Source organism: Copadichromis virginalis, linkage group LG11 (genome assembly GCF_057382275.1).
Source record: "Copadichromis virginalis isolate Kocher_CV1m ecotype Utaka linkage group LG11, C_Virginalis_male_GT1.1, whole genome shotgun sequence".
In the NCBI taxonomy this organism is placed as follows: Eukaryota; Metazoa; Chordata; class Actinopteri; order Cichliformes; family Cichlidae; genus Copadichromis; species Copadichromis virginalis.
In genome coordinates this window covers 26,205,655-26,225,000 of record NC_140628.1, presented here as the reverse complement: position 1 = coordinate 26,225,000, position 19,346 = coordinate 26,205,655, and the positions used below count along the sequence as shown (strand labels likewise).

General features: G+C 39.5%; 2 protein-coding genes across 4 annotated transcripts; both read right to left on the bottom strand.

The window, feature by feature from the left end:
• Window positions 1-2,937: 2,937 nt before the first annotated feature.
• Window positions 2,938-5,586, bottom strand: LOC146698844 (uncharacterized). Its single transcript, XM_085471682.1, has 6 exons — window positions 5,373-5,586; window positions 4,793-4,821; window positions 4,237-4,395; window positions 4,011-4,148; window positions 3,147-3,389; window positions 2,938-3,065 (listed from the first exon to the last, which is right to left on the bottom strand). Exons 2-6 carry the CDS (start codon window positions 4,818-4,820, stop codon window positions 2,965-2,967), a joined length of 669 nt encoding a protein of 222 aa, XP_085327808.1. The 5' UTR covers window position 4,821; window positions 5,373-5,586; the 3' UTR covers window positions 2,938-2,964.
• A 52-nt stretch (window positions 5,587-5,638) lies between these two features.
• On the bottom strand, window positions 5,639-19,246 carry usp5 (ubiquitin specific peptidase 5 (isopeptidase T)). Of its 3 annotated transcripts, none has more exons than XM_085471674.1 (20): window positions 19,139-19,246; window positions 18,451-18,579; window positions 18,284-18,350; window positions 18,053-18,180; window positions 16,704-16,849; window positions 15,433-15,617; window positions 15,229-15,323; window positions 12,740-12,933; window positions 12,448-12,519; window positions 11,583-11,670; window positions 11,297-11,422; window positions 10,863-11,016; window positions 10,560-10,722; window positions 10,379-10,467; window positions 8,944-9,129; window positions 8,488-8,631; window positions 8,254-8,396; window positions 7,431-7,581; window positions 7,212-7,296; window positions 5,639-6,487 (listed from the first exon to the last, which is right to left on the bottom strand). In XM_085471674.1, the coding sequence occupies exons 1-20, from the start codon at window positions 19,244-19,246 to the stop codon at window positions 6,394-6,396; spliced, it is 2,547 nt and encodes an 848-aa protein (XP_085327800.1). In that variant the 3' UTR covers window positions 5,639-6,393. The 3 variants fall into 3 exon arrangements, with proteins under 3 accessions (XP_085327800.1, XP_085327802.1, XP_085327801.1); XM_085471676.1 differs by having other exon boundaries at window positions 9,001-9,129; XM_085471675.1 differs by having other exon boundaries at window positions 18,284-18,347.
• Between the last annotated feature and the right edge of the window lie 100 nt (window positions 19,247-19,346).

The following is a 19,346-nucleotide window of genomic DNA, read 5'->3' as shown; positions in this document are numbered from 1 at the left end:
TTCTATATTTACTGTGTCTGAGTCTGTCATATGTGTTACTTTCAGTGAAACCTTTTATCTTCTCCTCCATTTTTGTCTTCTGATTTCAAATCTACAGAAGAACAATGTTGAAATGGATTTGCCACCAGCTGCTTTACCAACACACAGACTCTTTACTGAAGAAAGTAGTGAACTATTAAATAAATGCATCAGACAGAAAGCTGACTTGATGATTTATTAATTATGAGCGAAATTTATATGTGCCTCACTTGTTACAGTTACACAGCTAGCTTAAACATTATATTTTACAGGACTGCATCCTCCAAGGAACAGACAGACTGTGGTGTTTTACATAATTGTATTTTTTTAAAAATACCTTTCCGTGCAGAATTTGAAATTTCAGTATGCTTGTGTGTGTTTCCTCAGCTGTTTTGGTTTCATCCCACAGTCCAAGTTTACTTAAATTGAACACAAAATAATGTTATGCAAGATAATCTTTTAAGACTTTTCCATGCTAAATGATTTTTATATCATATATTCATGAAGTCTTTCGCACACAAAAATGTAACATTTATATAAAATAAATAAATAAATCAAATTTGTGTCAGCTTGTGTGCACTTGCATGGAAAGTCAAGGGAAAACAGCAATGCTGGTGGTTCATGTGGTGAATGAAGCCAGAATAAAGCCTACACCACCACCCTCACACATCTCCATCCACAAGTTACTCATAGACTCACTTTATTATGACACTTGTTTCAGTGATAAGCCACAAAACTATAAGTTTTGTATAACTATAAGATTCAAGTTCCAATTCAATTTTCAAAATTCATTTTTCTCAGTAACCATTTCTCCATCACATTTGCTCAAGCTGATTTATCATCAGTGGTTTATTGTGTTTTACTTTCTATAAAACTGCAAACACTAAAAATTCACTAAAGCACATTTTCCACAGTGACGCACTCGTGATGCACAATGCTAACCGCAATAGGCAGCGGTGAATGTAATTGTGGTGGTTAACCATTATCAGTTCCAACCACACTGCTCTGATTGACAGTTAAATAGAATATGATGTATAAACGGAAATGGAACAATCCAGTCTCCTTGTAATAGAGTGATGCACTGAAACATCTGTATACAGTAAAGATTCAAGATTATGATGGCCGAAGAGGAGCTGCTGAGATTGGATTGTTCATTTTGTCGTACAGCCCGCAGCACATGATTTACTCCCGTCTCACCCTCAGCATCCTCCCCTGTCCCAACAACTGTGTCTTGAAACCACTGGATCTGAGCTGCCCCTCAGAATGGACCAGAATCTTGTCCATTCTGGTCACTCCCAATGAAAATCTTAACAACTTAGGCTCTGCCTTTCCTTCCCTTACACTCTTGCTGCTGTCTTTCTGTCACAAATTATCCCTCACTCTTGCCTTCAGCTGCTCCACCCTGCCCTTACTCTCTTCTTCACCTCTTTTGTCCATTGTTCATTACTTTGGATGGTTGAGCCGAAGTTTTTAAATTAATCTAACATATGTGTAAATTTAGCCTAGTCTGGAAATTAATCATCACACTCATTGATTAAACTGCATAACTTCAGTCATAAATTCCACAATTTCCTTATAAAAACTTTAATAAATAAATCCTTTTAACAGAAGTTTAGTTTACAAATGATATCCTAGGGTTATTTATTGCATCGTTTATTTCTTATCATCTGGGAAGACCATAGATCAGAGTGTTTGATGTGAATATAATGATGCTACCAAATTTCCTGCATAAGCGCTGATGGTGTCCTGTGCAGTGACTGTTTGTGGCTTCTAGAGAGTGAGCTTTCAGACTGATCAGTATTATTTCTCCCTAAAGTATTTTATTTGATGTAAAGTTTCCATGTAGATTTGTTACATAAGTACACTGTAAAATATTAAGTTTATTGAAATCAGTTGAAATGAAAATTTACTGGATTTTTTTAATAAATGTTTTTATACATTCATACAATGACCCTAAACAATGTTTTATAAACTAAAACCCCAGAGCCTGTTTAATCCAAAATACAGATACAATAATAAATGTTAGTTTCCCATGCATGACTTATGTATTCTGTTATGCATTAAGTAAATCAACTTCCTGCCCCTCACCTCACCACATAAAGCTCCTGAGATGCAGAGGCATGTTCTTCAAAGTGCAAAGTAAATGAATGTATGCAGTTGTGCAGAAACACTTTCTTGCTTCACGTTTAGGCTGTTGTCTCAACGGTGTCTATTTATTACTTTATAAATTATCTGCAGTCAGGCAGCAGATTGTGCACCAGAAATAAATCAATCAAGTTTAGGGAACATTTTCCAGAGAAATGAACTGGAACTATTTTATTTAAAACTAGACCTAAGGAGAACCATACTGGGCCATACCCTCCATAGTGTGTGCGTGCCACTGTGTATATAAAGGGCCACAATTTCGAGGTTCATAGTATACTAGCTGAGCCAGTCTCCCAGGTAAGGTAGATGTTTATACTTATCCAGCTTCACTTGAGGAGTAGAATAGCTTTAACAAAACTGAAGTCAGAATTATGACAAACACAATAATTAAGAAGTTCTTATTTTTTCCTTGTGTACTTGTGATGGAAATACTTATATTAGTGATGCATTAACTGTGCCTGATCTCATCCTCAGATTGTCTGACAGATGTTTCTTCTTGTTTAAAAGCTTCTAGCTTAAGACTCCTTACATGGATCAATTCATGAAAGACGTTAAATATTCAGTCTGTTCTGAAACTGGTGGCTCGGCCAGTAATTTGGACTGTTTTAGAACAGAAATAAAGTGTTTTCAGGACAGTCACATTAAATTAAATATTACCTCTATTAAAATGTAGGTTGTGCCCTTAATTTTGAGTAGATTTTGCCTCTTTTAATATAGTTATGTAGAATAAGAAAAAAAACTTGGGAAATTCATAATGAACACATAAGAACACAGTTTGACATAAAAACAATTATTTATTAATCACAGCAGGAAGTAAGAAAGCAAAACTGAGCACACAATGGCAAAGGTGGTCTTCGAGCTGCACAGTGAAGCTGTTGTTGTTGATGTTGTAGGAGGCGGCTCTGGAAAGGAAAACACACGTTTGTTTTTCTTTTGATCACAATGGAATACAGGAGTCTTCATTTCCAGTATCTGTGTATTACCTTGGACTGTGATGGTCAGATGCTCACTAAGCTGATTGCTGCCACAGGTGATGATACACTGCCAGGTCCCATTATGTGAGCTTGTTACAGGTTTGAGTTGAGCTGTTGGTGACCACTCGGGTGAATCTACCTTTGGGCTCCTCCACTTCACTTCACAACCTTCAATGACACCTTTCACGTCACACTGGAGCGTTGCCTCGCTGCCCAGCAGGAGATCAGCAGAGGGAGTGACAGAGACCGACACTGTCAGCAGGAGGTGAGGACACAGTGAGAAGCATAAAGAGAGAGAGGAGGCCATGATGAACAAGGGACTTGATCCAAATTCATTATACACATGAAAAACCTTCATAACATCAGAAAAAGATGATAGTTTACTACAACTAAGTGGAAAAATGGTAACCTTTATTTCTGCACTGTATAACACTGTAGGCCAGATTGTACAAGCTTTTTAAACTAAGTTAATTTAAACATCTGCCATCCCCATCCCTGCCCACCTCGAGTCCCTGAACAGAGGTGATGATGTTCGTATGGAGTACAAACATTTAACAGGAAATGATGTGTTTGTGATGGATGTTGGATTATGGGAAATGTAGGACTCTATGGTTTCAAGACTTGAACTTTCAGTACTGTAATCTGGATTTTGCTCTCTGCTACTTTGAATTGTCCCCTAAAAATCATGGTAAAATTGCTAGAATGTTCCTGTGTGTGTGTGTGTGTGTGTGTGTGTGTGTGTGTGTGTGTGTGTGTGTGTGTGTGTGTGTGTGTGTGTGTGTGTATACACACTTGTAAAAAGTAGATTTTAAATTGATGTATATTATTTTCCATTATAACTGACCTACAAGAGTAAATCGCACAACTGTTTACCTGAGAACACAGAAAGTGAATGTTCATGACGTGTCCAATCTGCCGAACATGTGAACCGTCCAGCATCTGTTTCTCTCACACTGGAGATTTCCAGATTCGTCTGTCTCACGACTGACCTCTGCACAAGTTCAGCACTGCCTAACACAGAAAATAAAAATATGTTCTAATATAATGTAATCATCACATACTGATGTTTACTGTTAAGTATTCCGAGATACTCAAGTACCTTTGCGAGGGAAGCCTCTCTGATCAACACTATGAAGAAGGTCATTTCCATGATGCCACCGCAGAGAGCGTGTGTAGCTGCTGACCCCACACTTCAATGTGACTTTCCCCCCGACTTTTGCAACAAAAACTTCACCTGCAGCAGAGAGTGCACCCAGCACTGAAAAGAAGACAAATGGAGTCAACAAACACTCTGCTTAGTTACATCAAAAATGCTCAAAATATTAAGGGAACACTTGACAATCCCAGTATAACGAAGTCAGTTAAACTTTAATCTGTCCCGTTTGAAAGCAAAAATCATTTTGAAGCCATTTCACCAGCTTTGGTCCAAATCAAAACAACATGAGAAACACCAGAAAGGCAACAACAAGGCAACTTCCAAAACGGGAACAATTTAAAAGGTGATGGCCACCGAAGTGACCACTGCCCTCTTCTTTCCCCATTGTGACTCATTATTCTGTAGCTTCACTTTTCCTTCATGCCCTTCTCACTGCTGAGACGTCACTTTCAGTCTGTTCAGGCCTTCACAGTATTTTTCCAGAAGTATCTTTACTCACCAAACACAAACCACACCGGCATCTTCATTCTGAGGGTTTAAAAAATGTTTTACCGTTGAGATTAAACTATGAAACAAATTAAACATGAACATGTCACTTCATACATGGCCACAGAGTTTCTACCAAGAAACCACCACACCCTCTGATCTACTTCCATCCTGTGTCACTTATTAAAAATATTAATCTTGTAAAAAAAAAAAAAAAAAAAAAAAAAAACCTCTTTGTGGCTTTTAGTTTGTCTGAAACAATATTTAAACTGTTTCCTATAAAACTGCTTCAACTTCGTATGTTCAGCAGAAAGGAGCAGCTTTTAAAAAGAAGGTTAAAACTGAGTAAAGTGAGAGTCAAATTCTCATAAAATAAAATCGCATTTACATCAAAGAATGCCAAAACTCATCTAGAGCTATACATGAAACTAGTTTGGATCATTTGAAGATATTTTGTGTTTACTCCCCATAACTGACAAAAACATAGATTTACAACTTAAGTCTTTTACCCTCAAATATTAAACCATCTATATGCACCAGGGTTGAAAATGAGATTTAATTGGGGTTAATTAAATAAAAGGTTGAGCACTTACCTTAATTCTGAGCACGTTCTGTGTCTTTTAGCAGTTAATGAATCCTCTCTGTGCTTCACTTCAACAACATGAGCACAAAGACAAAAATACTAAAGAGGTTTGAGAGCATCTGAAGAGAAACCCATTCTTTGGTAGTGGTGGGTGCAGTTTAAGTCACTCTAAACCCAAGTTATAAATGCTTAAACTGCACATTTGTCACCAGAAAACGGCAGTTCATCATACTTTTGTCTGTAATCAGGATGTGAAAATAAAAAAGAGAAGCTGCATAATGCAAAAGGACAGACCACACTTTATTTGACAGAAAGACAATTATTTATTTGCCACAGCAGAAGTAACAAAGCATTTCTGTTCAAAAATAAAAACAAAATAAAACAAGAATCACCCAGATATCACCCTCACCAAACTGAAGGAAAACAAGCTGATTTGGTGCTTTTCCTTTTTGTAACACACATTTGTTTTTATTCTTTTTTTATTCACTGACATTTTCTCTTATTGTGGGTGTTTAACTCTTTTGTCCTCACTAACAGGTAGAGGAGTGATGACACCAAGCTGCAATCATCCAATGAAAGAAGAGGGGACCGGAGGCGGCAGTGACTACTGATGGCAGTGGAAATCAATAGTCGGGGTTAACAAAACAAGTGAAGGGACTCAAAGTCGCTAATGTTTGGGACTTGTTCCCTGAAGCAGGTTTTCTGAAATCATTTGCGAGTTAAACTTGAACAGATGGCTGACCGATCATCAAGGCCCAGGAAACAAACCAAACCTGCTCTCTGAACAGACCTGTGGTTTGTAATCAGAGGATTTCAAGAAAAATATCAGCCCAACATCTCATCTGTACATCTGCACCAATTAATTGAGTGTGTAATACGCAAACTGAGAGACTTATTTACACTTTTGTCAGTTGTGAAGCGTGCCAGGACTTTTGCAAGAGCTTGGTGGAGTGCAACTATGAATTTTGTCATGGGTGTTTGTTAGCGTTCACGTATCTTCTCGTTCACCTAAAGTGTAACGCTGCTCTGCTTCATTCAGCCACCCTGCGGTAGAAGTAGAGATATCCCAGGTCTTTGGGAGGCTTCTCTGAAGCGCACACCTTCTGATCATTGAAGATCACCCATCTGTGAGACACAAAGAGAAAATGCAGTTTACAAAGGCCTGTTTAACAGCACCTGCTGCCTCCAAATGAACAACTCAGGTACAGATGTCATAATAACACATTAAAGCAGGTAGTCAGTAGAAATTGATCCATTTTCATTATTCAGACATGAAACAAACATTTTTCCTTTAGTTATGTTGGTGACAGATGGATATAAATCCTTCAAACCTTCACTTCTTTGACAGATTAACACATCAGACCGTGCACATCAGCAGCCATGAAATGAGTTTTGTCAGAGTAGATGTGGAGTATGGTGCCCCCTGCTGAAGCTACTTTATCATTTCAATGCAATTCTTTACAGATGTTTAGCCTGCACTAGAAAATAAATTAAATTCAGGGACCAGGAAGCACATTTAATAAAAAGTTCTTCAGGAATTTCTTTGTGCAAGTGGGGACATGAATGCAGTAAATCACAGTTATTTTGTTGCGGTATTTTTATTGTTATGACAGGTGATTTTAAATTTCCAACCAAAACTGTGAAATATTCCTTAAACAACAAGAAGTCTTGTAAAAGCCAATAAGAACATGAAAGACTGGCTGAGCTAATCTGAAAAAGTATGAAATTACATTTTAAGGAACTGGAACTGATCGTGTTTGAGCAAAAGTTCTGAATACGCAGCAGAAGGAGACTCATGAGAAATGTTAGGAACCACCGTCTCGAACCTCAATGTGTCTAAAATACTTACTGCTGGTCCTTCTTGATGTGGGCAACGTAATGGCCACACATGGTGCTCGTCCCCATGTGACTGATGAATGCAAACAACTCATATTCTGGACAAACAAGAGAAATATAGATTGACTGTAACACATTAAAGCACTTTATTAACATAGTCTAAACTAACGTGAGCAGACAATCTGATTATAAAGATTATTTCTCCTCTTTCCGTCTCCTCCTATGGACTTACTTCCTGGTCCGTCTCTGACGCGGGGTCCAGGTGGAGGATCCCTGCCACCCTCGCTCTCTGCAGCTGAGCGCCCTCCTTCAGACACATCCATGGACTCCAGGTCATCCAGGTGAGAGAAGATCCAGTCTACTGCCCGGTCCAGGACGTTACTCTGTGTGACAAACACCAGTCAAGAGTCAAATACTTTCTAAGCTTAAAGCTGAGTCTCTGTTGATCACAAATACTTCCAAGAGTCTAACTGTTAGAGAGCAAAGACAGCTGATGAAAGACCATTAGAGGACAGGAGCAGCACAGAAAGATTTCTTAACACGCTGTTAGTATTTGCTCTGGGGAGAAGTAGCTGCTGTGTTTGGCTGCACTCCGAGTCATCAACCATCTCCCGAAGCTCAAATGTGTGCCAAACACCTTTAGGTAGGCTAAGCTATATGAGGTAATGTCAGAACTACGTCACCATTTACAAGAATCTTTCAGGAGTCCCTGAAGAGGGAGGAAGATCGATCCAACCAAGTGCTCACAATCAAGGTGTGTCAGTGAACTTCAAACAATACCCTATGTCCCACCCCAAGACAGATAGATCATGTAATGTCAAGCTACAGCTTTCATGCTGCATGTAAGCAGCTTTGGTCTGGTGTTTTTATATACTACAGATGTTACTTACTACTGCACTTGTTGCAGCCCTGAGTTCATCCTCCCTCTCTCTGTAATCTAACTTTCTTCTCATTGATTAAAAAGGAGACAGCAGAAACTGTGTGCCTCAGATGTTATTAAGAAAATCCCCTCTTTTAAGGCTCAAGCCCTTTAAGAGAGAAAAAAAAAATCTGACCGTTGCTCGAAGTGCTTTGGTTGCCTGGTCTCGGCTGAAGCCCATAGAGACGATGGTCGCCAGGTGCTCCTCAGACAGGCTCTCTGTGGGTGTGGTTCCAGGTCCAGAGCTGCAGCCAGGCAACACCAAGGGGGCAGAAAAGTCTGCAGCCAATCAGAAGTAAAAGAAGATGTGAAAAGCAACAGTCATGGTGAGATGGTTTGATTTTTGGCAAATCACTGTTGGTCTACACACCTGGATCATCCATGTGGCTCATGGTCCAGTTCATGGCAGCATCAATTCCAGTGTTCCCTGTGTAATACACCGCTTTCCTGCAGGCCTCTAGTGGGAATCCCATTTCACATAACTGGGACACAGTGGAGTCATCGAGGACTGGAGCTAAGAGAGAGTTGAAAACAGCTGAATTACTTGGATGTCGTTTTTGGTACAACAGCACAAGATTTACAAAAGGAAAAAAATAAAAATAATTTCGAAAATGAAATGTTGTAACTTATATTAATGTAAACTTAAACTGATGCTCAGAAAGAAACCGAACCAAAACCTTGTTTTGAACCAAAAAATGTTTTTTAAAAAGGCAACTGAAGGACGCGTGAGAACAGAAAAGGCAGAAAAAAAAAAAAGAACAGAAGGAAACAAAGGTGGGCGAATGAGTGAGAGGGAGGAGGGAAAGAGCAGAAATGACAGACTGACACAGCAGTGGGGAGTAGAGCGAGTCGTCCTCCTCGTTGCCATGGGAACCCAGGATACCTTTAACCTCCACATCTGGTGTCATGAGTGGGGGCGGGGCCACCTCTGGCAGAAGCTCCTCCCCTGGCTGCTGGCCAGTTGCACGTAGCCCGCTCAGGTCCAGAGTATCAGGAACATCGATGCTCACGTCTGCATCAGAGAAAAGTCACACCATTACAAACCACCTGAAGTCACTCATCATCAAGTACATTTCAAAATGTCAACTTCCTGTCAATGGCTAATAATGTGTGGGTTGTTGTTTTTTTTAAACAATATATTTTGATTTTATTGCAGTTTGCAATGTTGTGGTGGTTGTTCCCTAGTGAGAAATCTCAGTTTCAGTAATCAAAATAATTTAAGCATTTTTTTGCAAAATTTTAAATGTTACACATCTACAATTTTTAAATATTGTTTTACACAGAAGCATGGAAGCAGCAAGTATTTGAAAACAATAACAAACAGACAACCACTCCCCCACAAAAAACAAAAAAACAAAAACAAAACAAAAACAAAAAAACAAAACAAAACAAAACAAAACAAAAGAAAAAAAACACTGCACTCCCTCATCCTCAGAGTGGCGACAGTGTTCCCATTCACAAGTGATGAGGGGTCAGTAGTAATGTAGGCACTGTCTCGTACTACTGTTATGAGTTATGGGTTTTGTGTAAAGATCAAATGATGAGTTTTGTCTGCAGGGTTAGGAGCTCAGACATCCAGAAGGATCTCCTTCGTGTTTAAAGGAACCAGCTGAGTTAGTTTCACGTCGAGCTGGGAGGAGACCCCGTAGTAGACCAAGAGCTAACTGGAAGCAGTATATATCATATGGCCTACGAACACTTCCAGATCACTAAAGAAGAACTGGAAAGTGTTGCTGGGAAGAAGGACATCTGGAATACCCTGGTTAGCCTGCCACTACCATAACATGACTTCACATAGGAGGGATGAACAGATGTATGGACGGCCTTTGAAATCTCAACAATGTAGCATTGCTCTCTTATTTTATTTTGCAGCACCAGCGTAGGCTTATTACATTTAATGTTTTTTTTGTTTTTTTTAAATAAACAGCCTATTTTTGTAGGATCTCCATCACCTCTTTTTCTAATAAGGTCTGACTGAAGCAGGTGACACTCAGTTCGGCTAAAAAAATAAAAAATAAAAAGGTAAAATACTTTTCAAACACCTACTTTCACAAAGCGTTCATACCCCTAATCCCTTACTTGAGTTTTATGCTTTGTTAAGCCAATTAACTCAAAGACAGCCTGGATACAACAAACTTGATTCATAGTAAACCCCTCTGGCGTGCATTTTTGTACACAGAAATTTATAAAGAAGAAAAAAAAAACAAAAACAAAAAAACAACATGTTTTCAAAACAAAAATGTAACCATATCTTTGCTCACCCAGTTTTTTAGGCACCCAGTCAAGACCAAAAGTGAATTTCTTAATCTGGATAACCAGGTGGTCGGGGAAAGAGGCAAAGCGGGTCGTTCTGATAAATGAGAGAAAGGCTGTCATTACTAAAGATCTTTTAAAATCTGTTCCAGTTCACTACTTCCATTATGAGGGCGTCTCTCTTCATACTTGGTAGCAGTAGTTTTTGCTTGAACAGCCGAGCTCCAGAAGTCCGTGAGGATCTCTGGTTCGCTGAGAGCCGCCATGCACGCTGTGAAGGGGATTTGTGCACGCACTGTCGGAGCTGACGAGTCCCCCTCCTCACGGCGGCGCTCAGCCTCCTGAAGCTCTTCTGTTATTTAAAAAATAAAATAATAATAATAATAATAATAATAACAACAACGGGTTTCTCTTTAATGAAATGCTCAAGTCTAAATACCTGGAAAGAACTAAATGTTAACGTTGCAGAGAATGTCCTCATCCGCTGCTCACCTGTGTTGGTAGCCTGGTCCATGGGCACGGGCAGCTGGACGATGTAATCCACCCGCTGTGTGTATTTGGCCTTCTGTGTCTGCTGACACACAATCCGCTCCTCCACCAGAAACCTGAAGGCTTCAGACGGGTTGGACCCAGAGCGGCAGTTTCTCTGTAGGATGAAGAAAATGGACATTTAAAAAAAAATAATAAGGAAAAAATGTAAACGTAAAAGACTTTAGCTCAGTGCTTTGAGCGGGCGACCACATGCCACACGGCTGAGGGCGGCCGGCCTGTATTCGAGTTCGACCTGCGGCCCCTCGCCACATGTCTTCCCCCTTCTCTTTGCCCCCACTTTCCTGTCCTCTCTTCATTGTGTCTATCCAATAATGTTGAAAAAGGCCAAAAAACAAACAAACAAATAAGAAAATACAATGAGAGTGATACTTTACCTCCACCATGTTTATGAAGTGCAATAAAAACTCCTGAGCATCCTGTTGTCGATTGGTGGAGAACTCCGGGTGGCCCCGCCCGACAAGTGCTTTGAACATTTGCGGTGCTATTCCGATTTGGTCTCCCTGAAAGCAAAGCCGGAGAAGAAGGATTTCTCAGTTGTGGGAGTCATCATTGGTTGTACTATAGTCTCACTCACTTCTGAGCGATAATCCCAGCATAAGGGACGGATATTTTTTTAAACCTAGTTTTTTGGATCCAGTATGACTGATTCCTTCTGCTTACCCTGGGTTCAGCTGCACCATTTTCCTCTCCTGGGTCTGGTACTGGTTTGGAATAGTCTCCTGACAGCAGACCATAACCAAGCTTGGCTCTGTAATAAACAAACAAAGCTGACAAGATGCACATCCAACGGGATGCCAGAGCCTCATGCAGAAGGTGGATTTAAATATAGACCAAGATGTATTTTTTACATTTTTATTTCAAATAACAATCTGGAAAATCTAATCATGGAGCTGATATTATTATCTGTGTTGAAAGGTCGCTGCGCAGCTACTGAAAAGCAGAGATTGTTTACAATAAAGTAGATATGAGTTTAATGAAAACAAGAAAATTAGGTAGCAAGTAGACTTAATCTTATTATATCAAACTGTTGATAAAGAGTCAAGTTACATGAGCTGTGTCGACCTTCTGTTTTCACAATAATGGATTTTTCTTTTTTTCTGAAGCGAGGCTCTTTAGTTGATTTTCTGCTGTGCTATCGAAATAACAGCAAACAGGTGTCGATGTAAGTCTGTCTAAAAATAGCGCCTTTCAAAAGAGAAAGGCAGTATTTACACATTAAAAGACAATTATCACACTTGAAAATGCAGCTGCCAGAAAAGCACACAATAATTGGGTTCGTGGCTGACAGCTGGCACACTGTAAATGTGCCTGTGTATATTTATGCAGATGGCTTATTTGATTCTACTGTGTGTGACACCAATATCAGAAAGCCATATGTGTGTATGTAAATACATGTGCATGAAAACTAAGGTAGCACGAAAACATGTCTAACATTTTAAAAAGAGTCGCTTTCCCTCTCCTGCAGTACAAATGAGGACATTTAATAATTACACAAAAGCTTGTAGTTTAAAATGAGGAAACTCACACTTGGGTTTTGAAGTCCTGGGTTGGGTCGCTCGGTGCTTCATCAATTATCTTGTCGATATTAGACACGTACCTGCGAGGCACGGACAGAAAAGCTTGAAGGAAATTCTTTGGATTCATCTTAAATGTTAATGCAAAGTATCAGACAAATTTTCACCTTTTAGGTGAATATTGACTAAAAAGCAATATTTTTATTTCAGTTTGCTATAAGAAATAACATGCTGGACACAGCTGGATGGTGACTGTTTCAAAGAAAGAAAAAAAAAAAAAAAAAAAAAAAGGAGGTTACTGACTTGCTCTGGAAGTCTGGGATGGTGAAGAGCACTTGCATGACAGAATTGAGGTAGCAGCTGTTTCCCAGGTTCTTCATGCCAGTCAGGCCGGGGCCAAACAGGGGGCGCAGGGTGGTCCCCGACTCCTGGATCACCTCCCACTCTCCCACACGCTGATTCACAGCAATCTCCAGCTCTGTCATTGTCCTCTCAGTCTGAAAGCAGAAAAGTCAATGCAGTAAGTATGGTGGCTGCAATCACACTACCTGGACTGGACTGTATCTGGCTTCCGGACTTTTCAGGCAGAGCTCAGTTAATCTGAGTGGTTTAGAAAAGTGTAGGGACTGCACTGTTTGTGAATGAAACATCGGTTTACACCATGTGGAGAAACGCTTCTGTGGCCTAAATACTGAACTGTTAGCTGAAGAATACATTCATATTACTTGCCAAGGCCAGCAGCACCTGCTGTTGCTGTATGAATTCAGTTTGAATCACTACACCGACTGCTCCATCAGTTAACACAGAGGCCATCCAAATGACTATGAATTTCATTTCATTATTTATTTAAAAGGGACAATGCAATTTAAGTTAGTTCTAATGCGAAGCAAGAAACTGATGTGCTACACAGAGTTTAGAGCTGTTGCTAATTTTCACTCAAATTAAAATTTTTAAATACAAGACTCTATGCAGTCCAATTAAAAACTAAGCATACCCTTACTGCTTCCATAGTAATTAAGAGGGTTTAATCGATTAACTGATTATCAGTAACAGATCGGTAACAGTAACAGATTCTCATTGACCAGCTCTATAAAATCAGAAGATTTTACAATTTGTAGGCAGTCACCTCAAGGTCAGGCCACATAATGCTCAGAGGCCCCAAAAACTCAAATGCTGCATCTCAGATTGTACAGGCCTCAGTGTGTTAAACATTAAATTTCATTGATTTCATGATTAGAAAATCTATGGCTTGTTTTTAAAGGTTTCCAGGAGAAAAAAAATCTCGCTTAAAAAACACAGCATCGTGGCTTAGGTTTGCAAAGTTGCATCTGAACTAGTCACAAGAGTTCTGAAACAATTTCCTTTGGATAGATCAGACCAAAGAGGACATGCTTGACTGTAATACACAGCACCACATACTGAGAAAACCAAACAGCACAAACATCTCGTTCCAACTGTCAAGCTCAGTAAAGGGTTGATGACTTGTATTTGTTTAGCAGCCATACAACCCGGGCCCCTCACAATCATCAAGTCAACCATGACCTTCTCTGTTACCGAAGTATTCTAGCCAGATATGAGGCAATCTGACCAACAAGCCAAGTCTGGCTGAAATTGGGTATTGCAACAGAACAATGACACAGTTCAATATTGTTTGGTTTATGATGCAGAACTTTAACCTAAGATGATTTCCTCATAAGAAACAAATTGTGTAATCCAAGCTTTTATTTAGATATTTATTCATTGATGCTCCCCAAAATTTAATTTTGATTGTTTGCATGTTTATTTTTTGCCTCATTGAGCCAGTTTATCTTATTCCACTTTAAGCATGTTATATCTTTAATATTTGTGCTGCCATAACTTCTCAACTTAAGATAAACAAAGTATCTTATCTTACAAGTAAAGGGAAGATATGCTGCGTAAGAAAGCAAAATGCTTTGCAAGAAGCTTAATATAAAAGCTTAAAGAAAAGTTTTTATATTAAGAAAACTGATAAACGAGATTAGGCAGTATGACTCATTAATGACACCAGGCAGGCAGACAAGACACTATAATATACAACTAACTGCTGTATTCTGTCTTCTGCTTTACTATCCCACAATTCTTTCACCTCCTCGGCTGTGCAGCATCATTAGGTGTGTACAGAAAAACATCAGCAAGAAAAGAAATAACATTAGAGTACACAGTGAGAGGTACAGACATCTTAGACAAGACAGCTGTGTAGACTGCACTCTGCATAAGAGGGGAAGCAGGTGGCCAAGAAATAAAAGACAGCAGGGATTCAAAGAGGAAACAGGTGTTGCAGAAAAAAAGGAAGCAGATCGATATGATAAGCAGTAATAATTATATTAAAGCACTATTATATTAAGAACAACATAATATGTAGTTAACGAAAAACAAAAGCAGTAATAAATGAAAACCAGATGAGAAGGGGGTGAGATATTCAATAAGAGAAGTATCTTTTTTAAGTATCTTCAGCTCAGTAGCAGTGCGACTTTTTTAGACCTTAATTTTTGCAACACCATACAATCAATGGCTATCTAACAGACAAAAGTAGACACCACCATTATTTGGATGTCTGCAAACAGAAAGGGGGAAAAAAAAAAAGTCCCATATCCCTGTCTAAATTTACAACACTCCAATCATAAAGCAGCAGACTGATCAATACTTCTATCTACACGACCTTGATCTAATGCATAACATTAAAAACCAGGAAGAAATATGACAGCTCTCAACTTGCATTGGTCGATAAGTGAACAAATCCAAAATAAAATCAGCAGAAAAATAAAACTTACTTTCTCCATGGTCATCATGTCAATACCAAAGTGAGCCAGGTGCTCTGGTAACTTGGAATCGAGCACCATGTCGTCCTCATCATAGGAATACACATCTGGAAAAACAAAACAGCACAGGGACAGAGCTTCAGACACATGCATAAGCTCTGTAAAAAAAATTTAATTAACAGAAACCAATTACTATCAAATTGTTTTTTCGCTTACCAGCGCCATCAGGAGTGATGGTACCGAGTTTGACAGCAAGTGGGTAACCGGTCTCCTGGTAGTGGAGCAGAGCATGGTTGTTGCCTCCTGAGCCATCAAAGTACCTGCGGCCACACAGAACTTTGCCATCCGTCAGGTTCATCCAAATGTTCTCCTGGAGGTCACACACCTCACACCGCCAGCCACTACGACAGACAGAAGAGAAAGCCTCCAATAAACACACTTTCTGATATAAAGATAACAGGCCTTTATAGAGCTTAAATGACAACATTCTCTCTTTTACGATGTATTACTGAAACGGGAACAGGATCAATATTGAATCAGTGGATTCTAAATGTAGAAAGGCAGTATCTCGACTAAAATAGATACACCTGTGGCAACTCCATAAGATTTGTACATATAGACAGCCAGTAGGGGAGGGCGGTAAAATGCTATGAATTTGGCCAACGGTAGCAATTTTGACTATACCGCTCTACTGCGATAGCGCATGTTGATAATGTCATCAAGCTGCGCCTGTTTTGGTCAAAAGCATCGCAGCGGCTGCAAGCATGGAGCTTAAAGGTGGGGAGGAGGAGGAGGAGGTGATCATAAAGGGGACTGGTGTGACGTCGGTCATATGGACCGTGTTTGGGTTTAAGCAGCCGGATGTTAAGCAGAAAAATATCATCTGCAAATTATGCCGGGTACAGTAACAGCGAAGAACATTTTGGAATATGAGGAAAGCCAAAAACTGCGCTCTCCACAAACGCCCAGTCAGTCAAGTGGAAAGACAAAAGACGGCCCTACACACCAACAGACTGATCTTTTCCAAAGGCACATTTGCACTTTATCTTAAACAACTATAATTTTAGAATTTAGTGTTTTACTGATATTTTACTTGTATTTTTTTATTCAAAGATTTTTTCACATTTACCTTCATTTTTATTTGTCATTTAAGATTTTTGTGTTACATTGTTTGGAAAAGGATCGGTTATATCTTAAAAATTATTTGAAAATTTTTGTAATTAATAAGAAAACAAAAAAAAACTTTTGCACAATAAATGTTCTTAAAATGACATTCTATACTGTTCAGTCATTTGGACATATCAATATATACAGATGAAAAGAATATCGCAATATATAATTACCGCACAGGATTCAAATTATACCACAATATGGATTTTAGGCCATATCGCCCAGCCCTAACAGCCAGCACATCTTTTATCAAATTTGAAGAGAATATGTGAGCTGCTGCACGGCAAGTTTATTAAATAATAGAACTTTGGCCTCACCTGGGAGGGATTTTGACTCCATTGTCTAGCTGTTTAAGGTCAGCGGCATGCTTCGACTCCTGTCTCACCTCTCCATCCCACTGCTGAACTTGTAAGGTATGAGACACCGAGTCAGCTGCCATGATACCCGCCATAGACAGGGACACCTAGGTGGACAGCAGGGGGACAAATTTCAAGAAAATCTAATTTGAAGTCCACTTGCTCTTAAGCACAGAAATTTTTCTTTAAAGAAAAAGAAAATTCCCAAACAGACTGGAAGGAGGCAAAAGGTTAGATGATGATAAAGAGATGATATAGCAGCACTATGCATCCTCTGCACACAAACAAACAGGCAAGTATCATGAAACAACACCAGAAATTATTCCACCATGGTAACAAATACAGCTCAAAACAATAAACCAAACATTACTCAAAGAATACACATCTTACCACCTACAATCTAAGTGATTTGATAAAACTTCAAATACTTGATAACTGACAATAGAAAAAGCATGAACTCTGGAAAATGTTGGCAGTCAGGTCTGGACATTGTCTGAAGTGAGGCAGGCAACTTGAGATAATCCACTCTGGTCGTGTTCTCACTACTGGAAATACTCTTGTGAGGTTTAGGCGAGACAGCTGCCTAGGCAGAGCATGTGGAGGGCAGGACACATCATGCCCACTGTCACTGTGAATTCTCTGGACAATTATTTGCACTATTTACACATAGGAGCATCCAGAGATCTCACACTTTGCACTAAGGGGCTGACGTGTTCAAAAACTGCTTATCATTAAATCTGACTGTGTCACAGTTGAGTGCTCACATCCAACTCAATTGGGAAACAAGAGAAAATGCCTCGTTTATCAACCATAAATCATAATCTACACCTATATGCATGTCACCCAAGTTCTAGTATTAAAGGACTGTTGAAAAGGTTCACTTGTTTGCTAAGATAATGTAAGGCTGTGTGATTATGGTAAAAATCATAATGATTATTTTGGTCAAAATCTTGGTGCAGTATTATTTAACAAAATTATAGCAAGACTTTTAAAAGATTATGGATTTATTCAACTTTCAAAAACAAATCAGTGGATTTCCTTTCATTTTAACTATAATTTGATGAGGAAAAAATACATGTGAACATAAATAACAAAGAAAAGGGATGGGTTTCCTATTTCATGCCACACTGTGAAACAGGATGTGGCATTATAATTATTTTGCATCAGGTATCTTGTTTGATAACTGAGCATATAGTAAGGAGATTTCCAACATTTGAAATTAATAAAGCACATCTTATCTTACCGTTTACTGACATACAGACAACCTGGGGAAAACCTGAACAGACTAGAAAACAAACAAGACCTCTCACCCGCTCTCTTACGACATCAGGCATGGTGGCCAGGTCCTCGGATGTCACCTCCTGCCTGTCTGGCAAAATCACCACTTTTACGTCCTCCTCATATTGTTCCTGCTCTACATCAAACCCTCCTTCAATACCTGAAAAGAACAAAAACAACAAGGGTGGAAGCATGTCTCTAGGAAAAAAAAACCCATACAGTTAGCCTTTTTTCTTTAAATACATGCATGCTTATGCACTCACCTATAGCCAGTCTGGTGGGCTTTTTCTTAGGTGGGTGTCCAGAGCCAGAGTTACCATCATCTTCCTTCTGTTGGCATTGAGAGTAGGTGAGTGGACATGTAAAAGGATGGTGCTGATAGAGACAAATGTAATTTAGATCACCGTATTTTAACCATAAAGTGTCCCACCTTGGCCTTACGAGTCCGGGTGATGTGCAAATAAGCCTTCTGACCAGTACGAGCATGATGCCTGTCAACATACTGACTCCCCAAACCCAGGAAACTATTCATGCACACATACAGGCCTCCTTCACTCTCCTGTAAAGGAAGCACAGACAGTGTTTAATGCTTACTGTCCTCTCTGTTTATCTCGCACCACTTGTAGTAGACTTGCAAATTAAAGTTGGATGCGATCTATAAGTTAAGCATGTCACAGCATCAGTTGCTACAGTGAAAGTAACTAGCACTCCTGTCAATTTGCTAGCCTTTGCTGTTAAGCAATGCTCGTTTATTTTAAAGTCCACAGAAAAATAGTGTCTGTTAAGTGTGACACACTGAGCAAAGTTAAATTTACATAATCAATGGTCCTGTAACAGTTGTGACTGACTTAGTTTGACAGCTTACTCAGTTATTAAACCCACACAGCTAGCTAACAAGCTATAGCCGCTAAGTTTCCATTACATTGCATTATTAGCTTAGCTTGAGGCTAACCTGCTAGTTAGTTGAAATGGGGAAAACGTAGAAAAACAGAGCATTAAAGTGAGACAGCACTGGCAAAACGTTACGTTAGTGTGAATCACGAAAGAGGAAGGGAATACAACACAGCAACACTGTCCATCGGCTGCAGTTTTGATTTACAAAAGGAAAAATGGCTCACCGGTGAGGAAAATGACAAGGCGCATTCGTCTTTGTGGACGCGGTCCCCGGGTTTCGGGACCCGAATTGTGGACAAAACCGACATCAAAAGCTCACCAACGTCCGCCATGACGAAGCTCGCTAGTTCCACCTTGCAGTGGGACACCTGCTCTGAGTTTGGACACCCAGCCTCTTGATACCCTGGCTCGGAAGCGCGTCTGTTGTCTGGC

What these genes read in the sequence shown, in the direction of transcription:
- LOC146698844 (XM_085471682.1), bottom strand. Translation starts at nt 4,820, where the DNA reads ATGAAGATGCCGGTGTGGTTTGTGTTTG. An exon ending in TTCACTTTCTGTGTTCTCAG is followed by an intron (nt 3,390 to 4,010) that starts GTAAACAGTTGT and finishes TCCTGCTGACAG; the next exon opens with TGTCGGTCTCTGTCACTCCC. An exon ending in TCTGACCATCACAGTCCAAG is followed by an intron (nt 3,066 to 3,146) that starts GTAATACACAGA and finishes TTTCCTTTCCAG; the next exon opens with AGCCGCCTCCTACAACATCA.
- usp5 (XM_085471674.1), bottom strand. Translation starts at nt 19,246, where the DNA reads ATGGCGGACGTTGGTGAGCTTTTGATGTCGGTTTTGTCCACAATTCGG. An exon ending in CCCGGACTCGTAAGGCCAAG is followed by an intron (nt 18,351 to 18,450) that starts GTGGGACACTTT and finishes CAATGCCAACAG; the next exon opens with AAGGAAGATGATGGTAACTC. An exon ending in ACATGATGACCATGGAGAAA is followed by an intron (nt 12,934 to 15,228) that starts GTAAGTTTTATT and finishes TTCTGCTTTCAG; the next exon opens with ACTGAGAGGACAATGACAGA.